Below are 22,706 nucleotides of genomic sequence, written 5' to 3'. Positions count from 1 at the left end.
TTTTCGATTCAATTAGTTAGATTATAAACTTCTAGATTTTCTATTCATAGCTAACATCTTATAAGCTAGTTTTATCGAACTCACCCAAACTCCGACAAGGCTAGCGAAATCCTTGGTTCAGAATGTTATGATACACGGAATTCTAGCAGACCTCAATAGGAGAGGCGTGTGGGTTGGGTTATTTCGCGAATGGATTGGATCACAACTTAGGTCATTGGAGCTTTCAAAAGGATCAATCTACGAGCCGTTGTATTGTGTGTAACGCTTTCAAATGGATAGAAGGTTAGTTGGTTACCTATGCCTTGTATTTCGGACTTTACATTGATATGCAGGGGGGAACTAGTCCTCATGCACTTGTTAAAACGGCAACACAAATACTCACATCTCTTAATTCTGAACTGTTTATTTTAACAAATCTGAAGTTATTTCTCTGAATACAGCGCAGCAAGGTACAAAGCATTGTAGCCAAAACAAGAATCTTAACCGCACCAGAATAATATCTAGAGGAAAAAAATAAACTCAAGACAATAATCATCATAACTTACGAGTCCTCATCACCAATATATATTAAAGGGTCCTAATTTTTCACACTCGTTACATACTTGAGGAGCATGGCGACAACATCATCTGATATTCTTGCAGCCTCAGTTTTCAGGTGATGGATTTTTGCTTCAGTCTCTTGCTCAAGCCGCTTCACATTAGCTCCAGAATCTCCAGTACTCTGTATTAATAAGAGATACGCAGACAATTTAGAGTAAGAGAATACATCATAAATTAGAATAATATAAAGGGGTAGTCTAACAGCATCAAATACAATCGTAGACTTACATCTGACACTTTCTTTTGAAACTCGTACTCTAGTTGAGCTCGGTATTCAGCAATCTCCTTATCAGCCTCTTCCTTGGCATGTTTCAACCTAGCCAATTTTTCTAACAGTAGACATGCAGAGGACATCATTGATTAGTGTACAACAAATAGATATAATTGTGCTAAAATACACAAGTGAATAATACCAAAAACCAAAATATTCCTATCAACTAGAGATTAAACAATTAAATAATATATACGTAGAAAACAATTCTCACTTTACAAGCTAATTTTGTAAGGTTGAGTTTAAGTTCAAATTCACTATTCAAAGATGATATTAGAACTATCCTAAATCATTTATCCATGTACCAAGCCCAATAATACTGGTCGTGAGGGGGTGATGTACGGGAAAAACCCAAGTCAATCCACTATCCAAGCCCCACATCGACCAGAGATTAGGCAATTAAATTCTACATAAGTGAAAAACAACCCTCACCTTACAACAAACTCATGCTTATCATAAAACCAAGAATCCATACCTCCATGTAAGTATAAAAAGACCAATACAAAATGACTAGTGCAGAACACATCTCTTTGGGCATAAATAACTTACTAGGAAATAATTATTTTAATGAAGGTGCGTAATGAGAACAAAATTAGATGAAATTATGACCAAAAAAACATGGGAAGATACGAAAAAATAATGAATATTAAAAGTACCATTTTTTGCAGCATTCACAATCCGTTGTGCCTCCTGTTCAGCAGCCAACAACTGCTGAATTCCACCTTGACCCCTATTGGATGCCATTCTGTGATAAAAACATTAACAATTATTAACAAATGGTTCATTGGTTAAATGAAACTACAAGAAAGTAAACATAAAGCAAGACTTCCGGCAACATAAATCAACAACTAAAACAAACCACCTTGTTTGTCACTCGCAATTCAGGAAAAGAGCAAGGAACGCAACAACATTACCACAAGAGAACAATTCTTATCATATAATATTGAAATTTTGAACTACACAAACTATGTAATCAACCAAATACTCTTCTCCCTCCAAACAAACAACAAAAACAAAACATTATAAATTTCTTCAAAAACACTTACATGAGAGAAAAATAAGAAGAAAAAATTAAAATAAGCTAAAATTAGCTTCTTCAAAATTGAAATAGGCTAAATATAAGATTATGGAGAAACTAATAGGAGAAAGTTTCTTCAAATTATCTTATGCATTAGCTAATTTTAGTTCATAGAAAAAATTATTTTATTTTTCCTGCTTATTTTTCCTTCCTCGTAGTGAAGTGCTCCAAGAAATGTTTACCAAAAGAGACTTTGGGTGAGGTCAGTTACACGATCACACAACGCCATTTGTCTCTATTAGAGACCAAAGTTCAAAGATATTGTTTAATATATACGGCCTTCCAAACAGGGTGAGAAAAGTCATTAGACAAATTACTTGCAGCAACATCATACAGAATGGAAGCATGCAACCATATACAGATTATAATTGCCTTGATTTGCAAAGACGATAACAGTTTCAAATTGTCCGCAACCCTTGATACTGCGGTTTCAGAGGCGTCCGCAATCACATCATGGTTGCAATTCAAAACCTTACCGCATTCACAAAAGCAAGCTGATCCAGATAACACATAAAGAGGGAACAGTAACCTCAAAAATGAAATCAACGGCAAACTGGAATCATCCAACAAAATCACAAACTACACACAGTCAACATCGGATCCAACTCCTCCAAAGTGAGCAATTCAATTCAAAGACTAAAGTAAGTATTCACCATTGTTCGATGACAAAACAAATCAACCGTCGATATTGCATGGACATCAAACATTCATTTTCTTATCTAGTTAACCACTGCGAACAATTACTTCACTCAACTTCTCCGGAACCGTCAATATTATGTAATTAATTTTCAGATTGAAAACCTAGAAGAGCTAACCAGCATGCACGAATCGAAATTCAGTTGATACAATAATTTCTATCTAACCGCGATGATCAGATAATTGGGTTTAAAAATAGGAGAGATCCGAATCTAGTTAAGGCGCAGTTCAGTAATTTTAATTATAGAGGTAAATAATCGAAGAGAAAGCGAAAGGAAAGAGGGGAAATGTAATTTGGTAATAATAAAGAGAGAAAGAAGGAAACGGCGTGGAATTAGAGCGCAATGGAATCGCATAGATCTGAAAGGGAAGAAGAAAGAGAGAGCCGTACCTGTGGGAGTTGTTGTTAGATTCAGAAGAAATAGGAGAGACGCAGAGATCGCCAGAAATTTCCGAATGGTGTGGTGTGGTGTCAAACAAAAACTGTCCCAGCGATCTCGCCAACTCTTTTGCTTCTTAATCCAATACACTCGGGCCACCTATTTTCCCCACTGCGGCTATTTCACTTTTACTCCTTCCTAAATCATTATTTTCTTCTTAGTTAGGGATTTGGGATGGTAATTCTAAAGCATGGTCATTATTTTGAAATTTTTCTTAAATGTGTATTTTTATGGGGGAAAAAAAAGTAAAAAAATTGGATAAATTATGTTTGTGAAATATAATATTTTTTTTTTTCTTTTTGGATGCCTGAGACCCAACAGTGATATGCAATAAGCAAATCATTGTACCAGGCTAATTTTAAAAACATGACTCATTTATTTTTATAATTTTAAAAAAACTCATTTATAATTTTTTTAAAAGAAAATCCTATTTAGATAAAAAAAATTAATTTATCAATATTTACACAACAAAATATACTCATAATAAAAAAATATATTAACCAAAGAGTTGTGAGTATAAATAGTTTGATACTTGTCCTATTTAACTATGAACCGAAATTTAACCTTCGACTCTAATATTTTATGATTGAAGATATTACTTTAATCATATAAGAGTTGACATAAAAAAAATATAAATTTGATAATTTTGTTAAATTAAATATTAACTATAAATTTCTCCTAAAACTTTTAACTTTTTGGTCACGAATTTGCAGTAACGAATGTAAGTATGAGTATATATATATATATATATATATATATAAAAGGAGAGATGGGAAAGGGATTCACTTACTTCAAAAATAAGTCTACTTATACTTATTTCACTTTATAACTCATATTTTATATTAAATTTTAACCATCCAACTATTAAATTAAATTTTCTTAAGACATAGGTTGAGTTTACAAAGTTTTTAAAAAATTAAACTTAAATCAAAATATAAAATGATTTTATTATTTTATGATTTATATAATAAAGGATCAAATAATTTTTAAATTTTTCAAAACTTTACATACTTGATCTATATATTATAAACTTTTAATTCAATGATTGAATTGTAACTCTCATAGAGAGAATGAAAATGGTTTCAACACTCACTAAGGTTTTCAACCCTAGTTTTACAAGAATGTGTTTAGAGTGTGTACGTAACTCTCACAGAGAGGATAAGATGATTTCTACACTCACTAAGATAAACTATCTTACTTTTCCACGGATATTCAACTTTTGCACAAGAAGAGAGGTAAGATTGTTTTGACGCTTGTTTTGGCTTATTGCTTGTTGCTTCTCTCTATATTTTTTTTTTCAGGTCTTGTTATTTATAGCCTTGTGATAGATCTGCCCGTTATTTGAATTTGAATGTGTCCGTTGAGGCAGAGCTTTCCATTAGTGCAGATAAACGTTCGTTCATGGCTACACAGATCTTTTTCATTTAATGCATATGATTTTGCATTAAATGTTTTGCTTGCTTAATCTGTGTTACGTGAAGTCCTTTGCATAATTTGTCTCTTTTTATTTCTGACTTCAATCATGACCTAGGTTTGTTTGTCCTTTTTTCGTCATTGTAACTGCGGAGGCGTTGCCTTTCTCTGAAAAGTAGGTATACTTGCTCTGACACACGCAGCTTTGACTTGTGAATTCGCGCTCTTGCATTTTTCTTCTTTCTTTTCATATCTTTGATAACTCTGTGCGCTTTTCTTACGAATGGAGATGATGTATGATTTTCCTCGTTGTGACTAGTGGACTCTAGACGCTTTTCATCATGCTTCGTTTGCGTCTGGAAAATTGAGTCTCCGTCTAAGGGTTAGACTTTGACTTTTTCATCTCGTCTAATCAGTCTTAAGGGTGAATAACTTTTATTCCATCTGGAATGTTTCTTCGTCTTGTGTTATCCAATGACTGATAATTGTTTTGTTGACTTAAATATATATGGTTGACCCTTGAGCTTCGTCTGATGTTTACTTGGTGCTTGAGCCAACTTTGTCTTGGTCTTGCTTTGTTCTTGTTTTTGATTTCATATATTGTGCTCTGGATTGTTCTTGGCATATCTTCATTTGGTATTCATTATCGTCTAATACGCAAGCCATGATCCTTCTATTATTTGGCTTGTTTTGTTGGATCCTTGTTTTGCTTGACCCTACTTCATGCTTCAGTTTTGTCTGTTCTTATACATATTTGAAACACTACTACACGTATTAGTAATAACAATGTGTATTATATTTTTCATATTCAAAACCTTGCTAGGAATTACTTCGTCTGACTTAACAAATGGCATGGAGCATCTACTCGAAGATTGAAGATCAAGTGTACATTTTGTCACCCTTGTTACCCAATGGAGTACGCAACCCAACACTCAGCTACTCTAAAAGGCGAGGATATAGACAAACCCGCCTATTTGAGGGAAATGACGCAAAGCACCAGCACGAAGAGACAAAGAGAAAACCTAGACGAAATGTCTACGTCTTTACTTGCCTTTGGAAAAGCAAACACCTAGCTATCTCAAAGGACATGTAAAGAGGGACATCTATAGACACCTAATTTCATCCAGACCTACAAATAAAGAAATGAACTTCTATTATGAAGAAAAAGAGTTCCCGAAAGCCTAAAAATGACACGATATGACATCATTAGGCCCAAAGCCCAATAAGGGTGATTTAGTAGCCTAGAACGGGTCATTCCCAATCTAGAACGGGTCATTCTAAACTACTAAAAAGGCCTAGAAACCCTAGTTTGGAACGGGTTGTTCCCAGTCCAGAATGGGTCGTTCTAACACAGGTTGTTATGAGTTAAATTCAAATCCAGAACCTGGTTGTTCTAATACCAGAACGGGTCCTTCCAAATTCAAATTTTATTCGTAACAAACTGATCCAGAACGAGCTATTCTGAAATCGGAACGGACCGTTCTGGTCAGTTCTGACGTCTATAATTATTAGACTCAGACACTGCTCCCTAGGCGAGAAAAATTCGTCTAGAAAGTCTGATATAACTCAAAATTTCTCTCTTTCCCTCGTCTTGTATTTCTTGAGATTTTGTGAGGTACATTGTAGTGTGTTAGGTAGCCAAAAAGCACCTAAGAGTCTCCCTACTTGAAGATCTAATAAAGCTCGGTCAAAAGGTATTTCAATCAACACTTCTCTCTATATATATATATTTCTTCATATTAATCAATATTATCCTAAATAATAAAAAGAGTAATCATGTAGACATTTTAGGGTAAATCGGGTAATTAAAATTTTATGTATATAAATAATCATCAATAAAGGGAATTTAATATTTAAATTATTATTTCTTATTATGCTAGCTTCATCATAGGGTACTACTGGTTTAGGGTGTTGTAGGCGTGTTTAATACCTTCCCTACACATAATCGACCCCGAGCCCCATTTTGGTTAAGGCCATTATTGGATTTTCGAAAATCTTTTCCTTTTCTAATGTTTTGAGCAAAACATTAGTGGTGACTTCATGAACTTACTTTCAAAACCATTAATTAGGGATTAGTTTGGTTTCTGAGCATTCTTTAATTAATGAGATGTTTCAAACAAGTACTCCAAACCATTGGTGTAGGACATTTTTCTTTATACTCTTCTTTAGATACTTACTTTTCTTTTTATATATCTCTTTTTTATAAGCATTTTCTTTTTTAACATAATTATTAATATTATTTTATAAAATAATAGTAATAGTAATAATAAAACATTTAAAAAGGACATTTTTAGATCTTTCAAATACAATATACTCAAAGGTTTTACAATTATTATGGCTTAAATTTTCAAAGATTATAAAGAGACACAACCAAAGAAAATCAAAAATTCACTTAGATGAGAGAGAGAACTCAAAGGCTTTACAATTGAGTAAACATTCAATTTAGTTCTTAAAAGATTGTAAAGATGGCCAACAACTAAATATTGTCATCATTGTACTTTACTTTTTGCTTTTATCAGTTTTTACATATGAGATGTCTTCTAAGTAAGTCTTTATTTTGGGCCTTTTAAACCAGGTCTTTAATACAAGTCTTCTGAAAAACATTGTTTTAATTGAAGTCATCTAATGGACAACATGAAGTACTAGTCTTTTGAGTCGGGTCTTCAATAAATACAAGAAGTATTACAATCATTTTGTGCATTGAAAAGTCTGATTTTGTCTATTAGTCTATTTAAAAACCTATTTTACATTAACAATGTTAAATATGTAAATAAATCTAATCTTATAAAAGCTAACAAATCTATTTTTAAATTAGCATGCGAATATTTTTTTAATTTTTGTGATAAGAAGTACTTTATTTTATTGTTATTAAAATTTAGAATTTGAAATAAAAATAAAAATTTAATGTAAGAGGGACAACTCATGTGCATTGTACACTCACGCACAAATATAATGAAAAAAAATAATCTTGCAAAAATAACTTTCTAAATATATTCTATATCTCATTTAAAATATTCTAAATAAACAACCATGAAGATGAAAGAAAACATTTGATTTAGTGAAAATGTCAAAAATATTAATAATAATTTAATTTTTTATATTTAAAATTTTTAATTATATTGTTAATAATGTAATATATATATATATATATATATATATATATATATATATATGTGTGTGTATATTAATTTTTAGGTTAAAACCCTATTTTGGTCCCTTATAATCTTTTTTTGTTTCAATTTAGTCCCTAATTAATTTTTGGTCTCAATTTGGTCCCAAATTCATTAATTGCTTTTAATTTAGTCCTAAATTAATTAATTGGTTTCAATGTGGGACTTTCCGTCCAAATTGTTTTAACGGTGTTAACTTTTGGCCACGTGGACGCCACGTAGATGCATACGTGGCATCCACGTGGATGAGAATTTTTTTGAAAACACCTGGACCAGAACGGCCTATTCTGAAACCGGAACGGGCCGTTCTGGGTGCACTTTTGGTGTGTTAATTTTGCATCCAGAACAGCCCGTTCCAAGTGCAAAATTAACACACCCAAAATGAACCAGAACGGCCCGTTCCAGTTTCAGAACGGGCCGTTCCGGTTTTATTTTATTTTTTATATATATAAAATATTAATAATTTTATAAAAAATATATTATTAATTATATTTTAATTATGTTATTATATCCAATAAAATAAATATATTAATATTTTTTTATATTTTATTTTATTATGTTTATCTTATTAATTTTTATCATTTTATTCCTTTAATCTTAAATAAGTTGCAAAAAATTATAAAGTGATATTCCTTTTACCTTATTAATTATTATATTTTTTAATAAAATTAATTAAGAATATTGGTTTAATTGCATTTTTTATCCCTCAAGTATTACAATTGTGTAGTTTTGTGATCCCCAAGATTTTAATTGCATAATTTTAGTCCTTACAGAATTGCAATTGCACGATTTTGGTACTTCAATTTTTAATTGAACAATTTTAGTCCCTCAAATATCATAATAGTATGATTTTTGTTTCTCCCATTAAAAATTAATAATTTTAATATATATATATATATATATAATGTTTTAAAATTAAATAATTATTTATCTATTCAAATTAACGTATATTATAATTTTTGATATTATATCAATAATATTATTAATATATTTATAGATAAACTAATAATTTGACAAATATAACTTGTTATATATTAATATACTTTTACAAAAATATAAGTATATTAATTAGAAATATATATCTGATCTTATATATTTATATTTTTTGTAAAAGTATATTAATATATATTAAGTTATATTTATCAAATTATTAGTTTATTTATAAAAAGGGTAAAAATATTATTGATATTAATTTATCAGTAATATTAAAATACTAATAATATATAAATTTTATTTATTTAGTAATAATAAATATATATCATTTGATACATTAAAAAAAAATATACGTTAATTTAAATAAACAAACAATTATATAGTTTTAAAACATTATATATATATATATATATATATTAAAATTTTAAAATTATTAAATTTTTAATGAGAAAGACTAAAATTCCACAATTATGATATTTGAGTGATTAAAATTGTTCAATTAAAAATTGTGAGACTAAAATTACACAATTATAATCTTTTAATGATGGAATCATGCTTTGGAGTGCAAGAGGTGACATACTCAAAGATCCAAGAGGAGTTGGCTAGACATGAAGGTTTGGGCCAGTCAGGGCCCAATGGGCCTAGGAAGGCCCAAGTTGAACTTTTCATGGGCCATATTTTGTTATAGCTATTTTTATATGTTTTGTATACATCATGTTAGTATAGGTATCATATATTTTGGTCTTGTATTTTGGACCACATAGAGTAGCATTTTAGGTTTTAAGCTTGTTGGGCCTAGTTTTGGGCTTCATGGGCCTTTGGGCTTTTGGTACCCAATATTGGGCTCATTTTCATTCTTGTAATTTTTCCTATTCATTGTATTTCCTTGACCATTGTATTTAGGTCATTAGATTAGGATTTAAGGAGGATTACTAGTTTTAATGAATTAGGGTAAACTAGGTTTAATTTAGGATGCATTTAAGTTGCATTTTGGGTCACATGTTTGGTGCCACCTTGGCTGAACATGTGTGACTCAAAATGCAACCCTAAATGCATATTAAATCAAAGCTAAATGAACTTAGCACTAGTGTGACCGGACTTGAACATTTGAGCCAAATTTTGAATTCAAATTTTTGAATTTGAATTCAAAATTGGCGCCACATGTGATGCCTTTCACAATGGCGCCAAGTAACCCTAGTTTCGGTTCAATATATACCTCCTTTATCATACATTGTAGACACTTTTGAGATTAATAAAATTGGAGAGCTTATTCAGCCCAATTTTCTCTTGAGAGTCACCGAAATTTCTCACATCAAAAGTCATAGGAGAGTTCATCTTTTCCTTCTCTTTGAAGTGAGGAATCCTTTGCTCCTTAAGCTTGGATGCTTCCATCCAAGGCTTAAGCCTATTCCAACCGAGAATCATCCTTCTTCAAGTGTTCATAGTTGCGGATTCAAGTCTCCTTTGAAGAGATCCAAGCCTAGGCAAATCCAAGGAGAAGAACATCCTTCACTTCTCCTAGAATTTCCATCATTTAAGGACTGAAATTACTTAATTAAAACCTTAGAGATCAAAATTGCATAATTATAATATCAAAAACACAATTAAGTAAAGAATATTTTATTCACAGTTCTGGAACGGGCCGTTCTGGAACTAGAACGGGCCGTTCTGGAACTAGAACGGCCCGTTCTGATTTCAGAACGGCCCGTTTTGAAAGCAGAACGACCCGTCTGATTTCAGAACGGCCCGTTCTGCTTCACTGGTGGTGTTTTAATTTTGCAACTAGAACGGCCCGTTCCGGTTTCAGAACGGGCCGTTCTAGGTCCAGGTATTTTCAAAAAAATTCTCATCCACGTGGATGCCACGTATGCATCTACGTGGCGTCCACGTGGCCAAAAGTTAACACCGTTAAAGCAATTTGGACGGAAAGTCCCACATTGAAACCAATTAATTAATTTAGGACTAAATTGAAACCAATTAATTAATTTGGGACCAAATTGAGACTAAAAATTAATGAGGGACTAAATTGAAACAAAAAAAGATTATAAGGGACCAAAATAGGGTTTTAACCTAATTTTTACTATATTACATAGATAAATAAGTCGGCCTATCAAACCTAACAAACTTTTTTTAAACCTTCAGTTCAACCAGTTTAAATGATGGAATCATGCTTAGAAAGGCAAGAGGTGACATCTTAAAAGATCCAAGAGGAGTGAGCTAGACATGGAGGTTTGGGCCAGTCAAGGTCTAATAGGCCCAATGGGCTTAGAAGGCCCAAGTTAAGCTTTACATGGGCTTATCTTGTTATATCCAATCTTAATATGTGTTGTTAGTATAGTTTCCATATTTTTTTGGTCTTGTATTTGTAGACCCCTAAAATTGTCCGGGTCGGAAATAAAGCTTGAAGACTCTCGAAGACTGAAGGAAGATCAGCCAGAAGGACTCCTGGAAGGCCCTAGGAGGGTTCTCTGTAGGTCTAGAGGTCTTAGAATAGCCCAAAATAAGGAAGTGGAGGGAATGAAGCCCAATACGGCCGTACTAAACTTAATACGGCCGTATTGAAGCTTCAATACGGCCGCAGTGAACTCAATACGGCGTATTGAAGTTTCTGAAACTTCAATACGGCCGTACTGAAACCAATACGGCCGTATTGAAGCTTCAATACAGCCGTATTGAACTCAATACGGCCGCATTGAAATTTCTGAATTTCAATACGGCCGTATTGAACTCAATACGGCCGTATTGAAGTTCAAAAATTTCAATACGGCCGTATTGCTTCTGTAGGCCGTATTGCGCCTATTCCCTATAAATATGACGTCAATTGGACGTCATTCCACACTTTTGGAGATAGTTTTAACCCTCTCCTTGAGTATTCTGGGGTTTTTGAGCAGTGTTCTGCCCTAGAAATCACTTGGAGAGTTGATCCGACAAAGTTCTTGAGCCCCGAGCCATTTTGCTTGAGGATCGAACCTAGTCGAAGGGAAATCCTCCGGATTTCCATAGTTAAAAGTTTTTAGGAAGGAGCGAGCGAGCTTGTAGAGCGAGGGAACGCCAAAAAGCTTCCCAGTTTTACTCAATATATAAAAGCACGCTTCAAGAGGTTTCTTCTTAAATCCTTCCTTTTACTGCTTTCTGTGTGCATATTTAAACTGTCATCATGTAGATAATTAATTTATAATTGCTTAGAATAAATAGGGGTAATTTAGTAATTTTATGCTGTTATTTTAGAAAATAATCTGTCATAGGGAACCCGAAAGGGGCGCTGTGGGGTGCTAACACCTTCCCCACGCGTAACCGACTCCCTTACCCAACTCTGGTTGTAATGGCCAAAGTTGATTTATAAAATCAATTGCCTTATCCCTTTTTCCAATGTTTTGAGTAAAACATTGGTGGCGACTCCACGAACCCCTCCTTTTGCGAAAACCACTAATCCATGGAGGGTCCCGCTTGGGATTAATATGGATTAGTGAGACTTTTAATAAAATTACTCGTTTGACAAGGTCTCAGTTTGAGAATACGTCATTCTAGCAATCCATATTTTTAAACAAATAAACGAGTCCAACCATCCTTCGCGAATGCCGAAAGCCCGTTCGGGCCGGTGGCGACAGATGGCGACTCCACTGGGGAAGCCTCGAGAGTCAGTCCCATTTAGTGACAGATTATTTTTAACAAATAATAGTTAAAATTACTTCATTACCCCTTGCTTGTATGATAACATGCTTTATATATTTGGCTTTAAATAACTGTTGTTTGTTTAAATTTCCGCAATTGTTTGAAATAAAAATTGCACACAAACCTTTGCACACAACAGTTCCCTCTATACCCGGGGGCATGAGTGGTAATCCATAGGGAGTGGATGTTAGTACAGCCGGTTGAATGGGTCTATAGGAGCCTACGAGACCGTTGTCGGAAAAACATCACTCAAGGTGATAACCATGAACTTGAGTCCGACAGTGCGTTGGAGCTTTCCATCGACTTACGACGAGAGGAATTGGGTCCCTATAATGGGGGCACCTTGGGGGCCTTTGACCAAGTGAGAACAGTTAGATCCTCCTTGAATATGCACTTTTCTGCAGGAGACCCCCACCTCGTGATTCGTTCGTGACTGTTCGTGGATGAGTGAATTGATTGTGTAAATGCTTATGTGCAATTGTTTGTGCATTAATAAATAACCTCGTAATAAGGTCTAAGAATAAATCCCCATGCATGAAAATGCCATGACATGAGAGGAAAAACCAATGTGTGAAAATATAAAAGTAAGGGGCATGTGCATCATTACTAATAAGAGACCATGCATCCTCATAAAAACATACATTTTAGGTTCACCAATACCTCTTGACATGAGTGAAAGAGACCCATGACTATAGAGATTCTCCGTTGGGGAGAGATCATAGATAAAGAAGGGTGGTAAACTTCCGTCTTAAAAAGGCAGCGCCTTAAAGATGGAGGTTTATCAAGCTCATGTTAAAGAGTGTATTCATTCCATAAAATAAACTAACTAAACATTCATTTTAGAAAGTGGCTAGTCATCTCTCTGTCCTTACGCGCGCACAGAGAATCAAGAAAATGGAAGCATTGGAGGAGCAAAACAAGAAGCTCACAACCGAGCTTTCACAGCTTAAAGAGCAAATGGCGCAAATGATGGAACTCATGCGTCACCACAACGTCCATGGATCTCATCACAGTGAAAATGGGTCCCATCATGAGGGAGAGGAGGAAGAGCATGAAAAAGATCCTCCACACGCTGTACCCCTTGGGGCTGGAATCATGATTAAAGAGCCCGAGGTTTCAAAAGAACAATTCCACGCCCTAGAGGATCGGTTGAGGGCTATGGAGGGGCATGATTTTGACATCAAAGATGCCGCTGACATGTGCTTAGTGAGGGACATTCAATTCCCTCCTAAATTTAAAGTACCGGATTTCCCAAAGTACGTGGGATCGACTTGCCCCAAAAGTCATCTCACCATGTACTGTCGCAAGATGGCTGCATATGCCACAAATGAAAAGCTCTTGATCCACTGCTTTCAAGAGAGCTTAGCTGAAACTGCACTCAATTGGTATATGCAGCTGGATGGAAATCAAGTGTGCACGTGGAGGCAGTTGGCCGACGCCTTTCTCAAGCGCTATAAATACAACATCGACCTAACACCCGATAGGTCTGATCTTCAAGCCTTGAGTAAAAAGAGTGATGAATCCTTCAAGGCGTACGCCCAACGTTGGAGGGAGTTGGCGGCACAGATAGAGCCCCCGCTGTCGGATAAGGAGATGGTGTCCTTATTCATCAACTCGTTGACTGGTCCCTATTACGATAAAATGATAGGGAACACAACGACACTCTTCTCGGACATCATCACCATTGGAGAAAGGGTGGAACAAGGACTTAAAAGTGGGAAGCTGGCTAAGCCTCCCCAACCATATGAAGCTAAGAAGGCCTTCGGGAAGAAGAAAGAAGGAGGAGTCAACGCTGTAACCATTTCTCCATCTTCTTCCACTTCGAAGTCAGGCAAATCGCAATACAACTCTGTGAAGAAGTTTGACAAACTTCCGACCACTTATAGCGATCTCCTGCCGAAGCTAGTAGAAGCCCAACTTCTAGCCTATATTCCACCAAGAAAGATCGACCCACCTTACCCCGATTGGTATAAGCCTCAAGACAAATGTCTATACCATTCGGGAGCACCAGGGCATTCAACAGAGAACTGTCTAGCTCTCAAACACAAGGTCCAAGGCCTTATTGATGCTGGGTGGGTCACTTTCGATTCGACAGCGCCCGATGTGAGCAAGAATCCTCTACCAAAGCAGGAGTAGAGTATGGCAAGCCACGATAGGGCCCCTCCACATTTTTCTTTTTGGGACTCATGATCAGTACCCGAGATCATGAGGACCTTTTTCATGTAAATAAGGGTTTTGTACAGTTTTACATACATATATCAATAAAAAGGCATTTTTCACATATTATTCTCTCATTCCGTTCTTTTCTCTCTCTCTCATTAACATTAATAAATTCTAAACCTAAACAGAACCAATAAATAATTATGTCTGTGATTGTTCGCCCCGATCGGGATCCAAAAGCCGAGGATGAATGGGTTGAGTCGGACAGTGATGAGGAGACCATCTCTCCGGATCTGCAAAGACTGCTAGATCAAGAAGCTCGTCTACTCCAACCGTATCAAGAAGAATTGGAGACCGTAAATTTGGGGCAGGATCAAGAAATACAAGAGGTCAACATTGGGACCCATATCAGTGATGAAATAAAATCACAATTGATCCAATTATTAAGGGAATACAAGGATGTATTTGCATGGTCGTACCGTGATATGCCCGGTTTGGACTCTAAAATCGTCGAGCACAAGTTGCCATTGAAAGAAGGGTTTCGACCCGTTAAACAAAAGCTTCGACGAATCAAGCCCGAATGGTCTTTAAAGATCAAGGAGGAAGTGGAAAAACAGTTAGACGCGGGATTCTTGGTTGTATCCCAATATCCCGAATGGCTGGCTAACATTGTGCCAGTTATCAAAAAGAATGGAAAAGTTAGAGTGTGTGTTGACTATAGGGATCTGAATCGTGCCAGTCCAAAGGACGATTTTCCCTTGCCACATATTGATACACTCGTGGATCACACAGCCACGAACACGCTCTATTCCTTTATGGATGGATACTCGGGGTATAACCAAATCAAAATGAATAAGGAAGACCGCGAGAAAACTTCTTTCATCACACCCTGGGGCACTTTTTGCTATAGGGTAATGCCTTTTGGACTTAAAAATGCGGGCGCCACCTACCAACGAGCGATGGTGACACTATTCCACGACATGATCCACAAGGAAATTGAAGTATACGTGGATGACATGATCGCAAAGTCGAAAGACGAGATGAACCATATTCAATATTTGAGAAAATTATTCAATCGGCTTCGCAAGTATCAGCTTAAGCTAAATCCGGCTAAGTGTACTTTCGGAGTCCGGTCGGGTAAGCTTCTCGGGTTCATCGTTAGTGAAAAAGGCATAGAGGTGGACCCCGATAAAGTAAAGGCAATAATGGAAATGCCTCCTCCTAAAACCGAGAAAGAGATAAGAGGATTCCTTGGTAGGGTGAACTACATTGCAAGGTTCATTGCACAGTTGACTGACACGTGCAAGCCAATATTCAAGCTGTTGCGCAAGAATCATTCCGAAACTTGGGATGAGAATTGTCAACGAGCTTTTGACAAGGTCAAACAGTGCTTGGCCAATCCACCAGTATTGGTGCCACCTGTCGAGGGAAGGCCATTAATCCTCTATCTAACAGTGCTTGATGAGTCCATGGGAGCTGTGCTAGGACAACAGGACGAAACTGGAAAGAAAGAACGAGCCATCTACTACTTGAGCAAGAAATTTCTAGATTATGAAACCCGCTACACACCATTAGAAAAGACTTGCTGTGCGTTAGCGTGGGCAACACAAAGGCTCAGGCAGTATATGATAAGGCATACTACTTGGTTGGTTTCTAAAATGGATCCAATTAAGTATGTGTTCGACAAGCCAATAATCACTGGGAAGATCGCCCGATGGCAAGTACAATTATCAGAATTTGACATCATACATGTCACACAAAAAGCCATCAAAGGCAGTACCCTAGCTGATTACCTAGCACATGGGCCGACCAATGATTACCAATCCCTTCAGGATGATTTCCCCGATGAGCATATAATGAGTATACAACATGAAGAACCAAAAGATGATGCGTGGACCATGTATTTTGATGGAGCCTCCAACATGCTTGGACAGGGGATTGGGACAGTGTTAATCTCCCCACAAGGAAAGCATATCCCTTTAACGGCAAGACTCAACTTCGACTGTACAAATAACATGGCCGAATACGAGGCTTGCGCGTTAGGAATCCAAGCAGCAATCAACAATGGTATCCTAAAGCTCAAAGTATTTGGAGATTCAGCTTTAGTCATCCACCAACTGCGAGGTGAATGGGAAGTCCGAAATCCTAAGCTGATACCATATGTTGAGCATATCAAAGACCTGATACAATTCTTTCAAAATGTCGTCTTTGAATATATCCCAAGGGAGGAAAATCAGTTCGCTGACGCCCTTGCTACACTATCATCGATGTTCGCCTTGGATAAGGAGCATGAAATGCCCATCATCAATATCCGGCGGCACGATAAGCAAGCGTTCTGCCTTCTGATAGATGAAGATATCGACGATTGTCCATGGTTCCACGATATCAAACAATATCTGAAAAAAGGGGAATATCCTGACATGGCCAACGATAATGACAAAAAGCATATCCGAAGAAGGGCCATGGGATTTTTGCTAATAGGAGAAACCCTCTACAAAAAGAATTATGACTCGGTCTTGTTGAGGTGTATAGACCAAGTCGAAGCTCAAAATGTGATCAAAGAAATACATGAGGGGGTTTTCGGTACCCACATTCCCGGACCTGCAATGGCTAAGAAAATCCTTAGGGCAAGGTACTATTGGTCGACCATGGAAAGGGATTGTTACCAATACGTTCGGAAATGCCACAAATGTCAAGCATATGCCGACAATATTCATGTCCCACCAACGCCACTCAATGTGTTGGCTTCACCTTGGCCATTTGCAATGTGGGGCATGGATGTTATTGGACCCATCGAACCAAAGGCATCCAATGGACACAGATTCATCCTTGTGGCCATTGACTATTTCACCAAATGGGTAGAAGCGGCATCATATGCTCATGTGACCCGAAAGGTGGTGACATCCTTCATAAGGAAAAACATCATATGCAGATACGGTATTCCCGATAAAATCATCACTGATAATGGATCCAATCTAAACAACAAGATGGTGGAAGAACTGTGCCAAGAGTTCAAAATCCAACACCACAACTCTTCCCCATACCGACCAAAAATGAATGGGGCAGTCGAGGCAGCCAATAAGAATATCAAGAAAATAGTACAAAAGATGGTTGTCTCATTCAAAGACTGGCATGATATGTTACCCTTTGCTCTCCATGGATACAGGACTTCAGTACGCACATCCACAGGAGCTTCTCCATTTTCCCTTGTTTATGGAATGGAGGCAGTTCTGCCTGTTGAAGTCGAAATACCTTCTCTGAGAGTAATCATGGAAGCAAAACTTTCCGAGGCAGAATGGATTCAAAGCCGGTATGACCAGTTGAACCTCATTGAAGAGAAACGGCTGAACGCCATATGCCATGGTCAAGCCTATCAGAGGAAGATCAAAAAGGCTTTTGACAAGAAAGTCCACCCTCGAGTCTACCATGAGGGAGAGCTAGTGATGAAGAAATTGCTACCAGCTCAAAAGGACAAAATCGGAAAGTGGGCCCCGAATTACGAAGGACCGTACGTAGTAAGGCGAGCCTTCTCCGGAGGAGCACTGATCCTCACAAACATGGACGGAGAAGAACTTCAATACCCAGTCAACGTTGACGTGGTAAAGAAGTATTATGCTTGAAGACGTTGCTTGCACAAGCCCGCTAGGATGAAAACCCAAAAAGGGCATCCTAGGCAAAAATTAGGGCAAAACAAAAAGCCCGCCAGTACAAGGGTACTAGGCAAAACAAAGGCAAAATTATCCCCGCTAGGATACGTCCTAGGCAAAAATTAGGGGCAAAAGAATAAGATGTAAAAACAAAGCAAGCAACGATCACTTGAATCGAAAACCGAAAGGCGGTACAAGTGATAATCTTCTAGAAGCAAGCGTCTTGCAGTATCTACACTCCTGGCTCAGGCATCTCACCCGAAGCAATTAGGGGAACGGGAAGGGCGACAATTACAGATATAATTGTTTAAAGCTAAAATGTATATAGCCTACCCTGGCCAGCCATTCTTCGAAAATTCCTTCTGTACATCTTTCTGTAAAAACATTTGTGAATATTAATAAAATATCCATTCATTTCTTTTCTCTCTTGACCATGTGATTATGCCTTTAAATTGGTGTTTCTAAAAATTGTATGAGATTCCTTAATAATCGGTCAATAAAGAAAATTGGAGGGGTCCCTGTAAAATCCATAATCTCCTGCATAAAAGGCTCACAAAAATCCTCCCTCGCGTCTATGACAGAAACTCCTCCAAAAAAAGAAGAGGATAGGGAGAATCATTCACTTTTCTAAATAAAAGAACAAAAATAAAAACTTGCATCGCATGCATCACACACATTAGTTGCATATTCAAAGACCTTATCATGAGGCAATTACATAAAATAGAAAAAATAGAAAAATTGCTTGTGTATGACAGCAGCAAGCAAAATACAAAGATTCAGAAAATCAACAGCATCATACAGAATAACTGAGCCTGGAGAGGCTTGCCGAAACAATACTCCCACAGAATAATTGAGCCTGGAGAGGCTTGCCGAAACAATACTCCCACAGAATAACTGAGCCTGGAGAGGCTTGCCGAAATAATACTCCTTCAGAATAATTGAGCCTGGAGAGGCTTGCCGAAATAATACTCTCTCATAATAACTGAATTTAATTTCTTTAGCACTTTTAAATTCTGTACAGCAAAAGCCAAAAACATAAAAAAGGCAAAATACAGAAAAAGCCAAATCAGAAGAAAAGGCAAAATACAGAAAAAGCCGAAAATAAAAAGGCAAGGATATAGAAAATCCAACAAACAGTTTGAACCGAATAACTAAGCCTGGAGAGGCTTACCAAAATAATACTCCACATCCTCCACAGTATGCAGAATAACTGAGCCTGGAGAGGCTCGCAGAAATAATACTCCCCAGAGGGAACCTCAGCTCAAGCTCACGGGAAAATCCCCAGCGAGAGCTATCAAAGCAAGATCGACGCAATCCCCAATAGAAGTGCGATCATCCAAACAGTATATACAAGTCAAAGGACTAAAACTTCCTCAGTGAAGATAGCTCTCCAGCTCAAGCGTTGAGTGAGGCTAAGCCTGCAGAGGCTTCCTAAATAATACTCTGGGTCACATAAGATCCCTAAATCCCCAGTCGCCTACTCAGAGGCACCCCTTCAAGAAAAATCACAAAAAGATCAATAACCATTCCCCAAGAGGAATCCGGCACTCAGCCGAACACTGAACATCAAGATAACTCGCCTACTCAGAGGCACTCTTCCAAAAAAGGAAAAAATATATATCAATAAATATTCCCCAAACGGAATGTGGCATCCAGCCAAGCACCAAACATCAAGATCATTTGCCTAACAGAAGAGGCCAGTCAAGAAATGAATGACAAAATCCCCAGCGGATAAACAGCCTACACAGAGGCTACAAAAATCAGAAAATCCAAAAGAGATACCCGAATAAGGACAACCAGGATACTCCACCAACGTCAAAAGGACGTCAGCCAAACATAAGGCATCGCTCAACTCAGAGAGAAAGAGCATCTGTGTCTATACCCCAAGGAGTCAGAAATTCCCCCAAGGGTACCAACAATGCAATGCAAGTTGGGGCACAGGAACCTGTGAATGACTGCACATCCCCTAGACGGATCCCTGCGTTATCCAGCCCTCAGCGGCACAAAATCAGAAAAAACTGTCGAAGCAGCATAGTGGACTGTGGAGACAAATATCATCTCAAATCCCTGGAGAGGGCAAACTCAGCTGCCGGTGTTAAGACGCAGTCCCTGGAGAGGGTAAACTCACCTGTCGATGTTAAGACGCAGACCCTGGAGAGGGCAAACTCAACTGCCAAATGTTAAGCGGCAGAGCCTGGAGAGGCGGTACTCAATCATCAGGGTGATGTTAACACACTGGTGTCTAGCTTCCGGCTCGGGCGTCGAGTGAGGCTAGGTCTGGAGAGACGGTACTCAACCATCAGCGTCATCAGAAGTGCGTTGGTGTCCAACTTCCGGCTCGGGCGGCGAGTGAGGTTGGGCCTGGAGAGGCAATACTTAATCATCAGTGTGATGTTAACACATTGGTGTCTAGCTTCCGGCTCGGGCGTCGAGTGAGGCTAGGTCTGGAGAGACGGTACTCAACCATCAGCGTCATCAGAGGTGCGTTGGTGTCCAACTTCCGGCTCGGGCGGCGAGTGAGGTTGGGCCTGAAGAGGCAATACTTAATCATCAGTGTGATGTTAACACATTGGTGTCTAGCTTCCGGCTCGGGCGTCGAGTGAGGCTAGGTCTGGAGAGACGGTACTCAATCACCAACATCGCCAGAGGCACGTCGGTGTTCAACTTCCGACTCGGGCGTCGAGTGATGTTGACCCTGGAGAGGGTAAACTCAGCTACCGAGGATGTCAGAAGCGCCGAGGTATGCACCCACCTGGAGAGGCTACTCAACAATTTTCCACCGGAAGACACTACAAGTCAGAAGGTTGGCGTATTACCCGGACAATTGGGTCAACTCCTTTACTTGTCAGCCGGTACACCAAAAGACCGTTTGACTAAGTAAAGGGGGGGCAGCTGTAGACCCCTAAAATTGTCCGGGTCGGAAATAAAGCTTGAAGACTCTCGAAGACTGAAGGAAGATCAGCCAGAAGGACTCCTGGAAGGCCCTAGGAGGGTTCTCTGTAGGTCTAGAGGTCTTAGAATAGCCCAAAATAAGGAAGTGGAGGGAATGAAGCCCAATACGGCCGTACTAAACTTAATACGGCCGTATTGAAGCTTCAATACGGCCGCAGTGAACTCAATACGGCGTATTGAAGTTTCTGAAACTTCAATACGGCCGTACTGAAACCAATACGGCCGTATTGAAGCTTCAATACAGCCGTATTGAACTCAATACGGCCGCATTGAAATTTCTGAATTTCAATACGGCCGTATTGAACTCAATACGGCCGTATTGAAGTTCAAAAATTTCAATACGGCCGTATTGCTTCTGTAGGCCGTATTGCGCCTATTCCCTATAAATATGACGTCAATTGGACGTCATTCCACACTTTTGGAGATAGTTTTAACCCTCTCCTTGAGTATTCTGGGGTTTTTGAGCAGTGTTCTGCCCTAGAAATCACTTGGAGAGTTGATCCGACAAAGTTCTTGAGCCCCGAGCCATTTTGCTTGAGGATCGAACCTAGTCGAAGGGAAATCCTCCGGATTTCCATAGTTAAAAGTTTTTAGGAAGGAGCGAGCGAGCTTGTAGAGCGAGGGAACGCCAAAAAGCTTCCCAGTTTTACTCAATATATAAAAGCACGCTTCAAGAGGTTTCTTCTTAAATCCTTCCTTTTACTGCTTTCTGTGTGCATATTTAAACTGTCATCATGTAGATAATTAATTTATAATTGCTTAGAATAAATAGGGGTAATTTAGTAATTTTATGCTGTTATTTTAGAAAATAATCTGTCATAGGGAACCCGAAAGGGGCGCTGTGGGGTGCTAACACCTTCCCCACGCGTAACCGACTCCCTTACCCAACTCTGGTTGTAATGGCCAAAGTTGATTTATAAAATCAATTGCCTTATCCCTTTTTCCAATGTTTTGAGTAAAACATTGGTGGCGACTCCACGAACCCCTCCTTTTGCGAAAACCACTAATCCATGGAGGGTCCCGCTTGGGATTAATATGGATTAGTGAGACTTTTAATAAAATTGCTCGTTTGACAAGGTCTCAGTTTGAGAATACGTCATTCTAGCAATCCATATTTTTAAACAAATAAACGAGTCCAACCATCCTTCGCGAATGCCGAAAGCCCGTTCGGGCCGGTGGCGACAGTATTTTGTACCACATAGAGTAGCATTTTGGGCTTTAGGCTTATTGGGCCTAGTTTTGGGCTTCATGGGCCTTTGGGCTTTTGGTACCCAATATTGGGCTCATTTTCATTCTTGTAATTTTTCCTTTTCATTGTATTTCATTGACAATTGTATTTAGGTCATTAGTATAGGATTTAAAGAGGAATACTTGTTTAAGAGGATTAGGCAAAACTAGGTTTAATTTAGCTTGCATTTAAGTTGCATTTTGAGTCACAAGGTTGGCGCCACCTTGGCTGAACATGTGTGACTCAAATTCAACCCTAAATGCAAAGTAAATCAAACCTAAGTTGCATTTAGCCCTTGGAATCCGATGATGCACATGTGGGTTAAGATTTGAATTCAAAATTCAAATTTGAATTCAAATCTTGGCGCCACATGTGAAGCCTTCACATTGGCGCCAAATGCTTCCCAAATCCGGTTCTATATAAGCTTCCCTCCTAGCATCTTGTAT

General features: G+C 37.8%; 1 protein-coding gene across 1 annotated transcript; it reads right to left on the bottom strand.

Annotated features, from left to right (window-relative positions):
• Positions 1-383: 383 nt before the first annotated feature.
• LOC109791075 (V-type proton ATPase subunit G) lies at positions 384-3,197 on the bottom strand. The gene is made up of 4 exons (XM_020350328.3): positions 3,037-3,197; positions 1,528-1,616; positions 829-929; positions 384-721 (listed from the first exon to the last, which is right to left on the bottom strand). The coding sequence occupies exons 2-4, from the start codon at positions 1,613-1,615 to the stop codon at positions 578-580; spliced, it is 333 nt and encodes a 110-aa protein (XP_020205917.1). The 5' UTR covers position 1,616; positions 3,037-3,197; the 3' UTR covers positions 384-577.
• Positions 3,198-22,706: the final 19,509 nt, after the last annotated feature.

This window comes from Cajanus cajan, chromosome 7 (assembly GCF_000230855.2).
Source record: "Cajanus cajan strain Asha chromosome 7, NIPB_CcT2T_4, whole genome shotgun sequence".
In the NCBI taxonomy this organism is placed as follows: Eukaryota; Viridiplantae; Streptophyta; class Magnoliopsida; order Fabales; family Fabaceae; genus Cajanus; species Cajanus cajan.
This window is presented reverse-complemented; position numbering and strand designations above follow the sequence as displayed.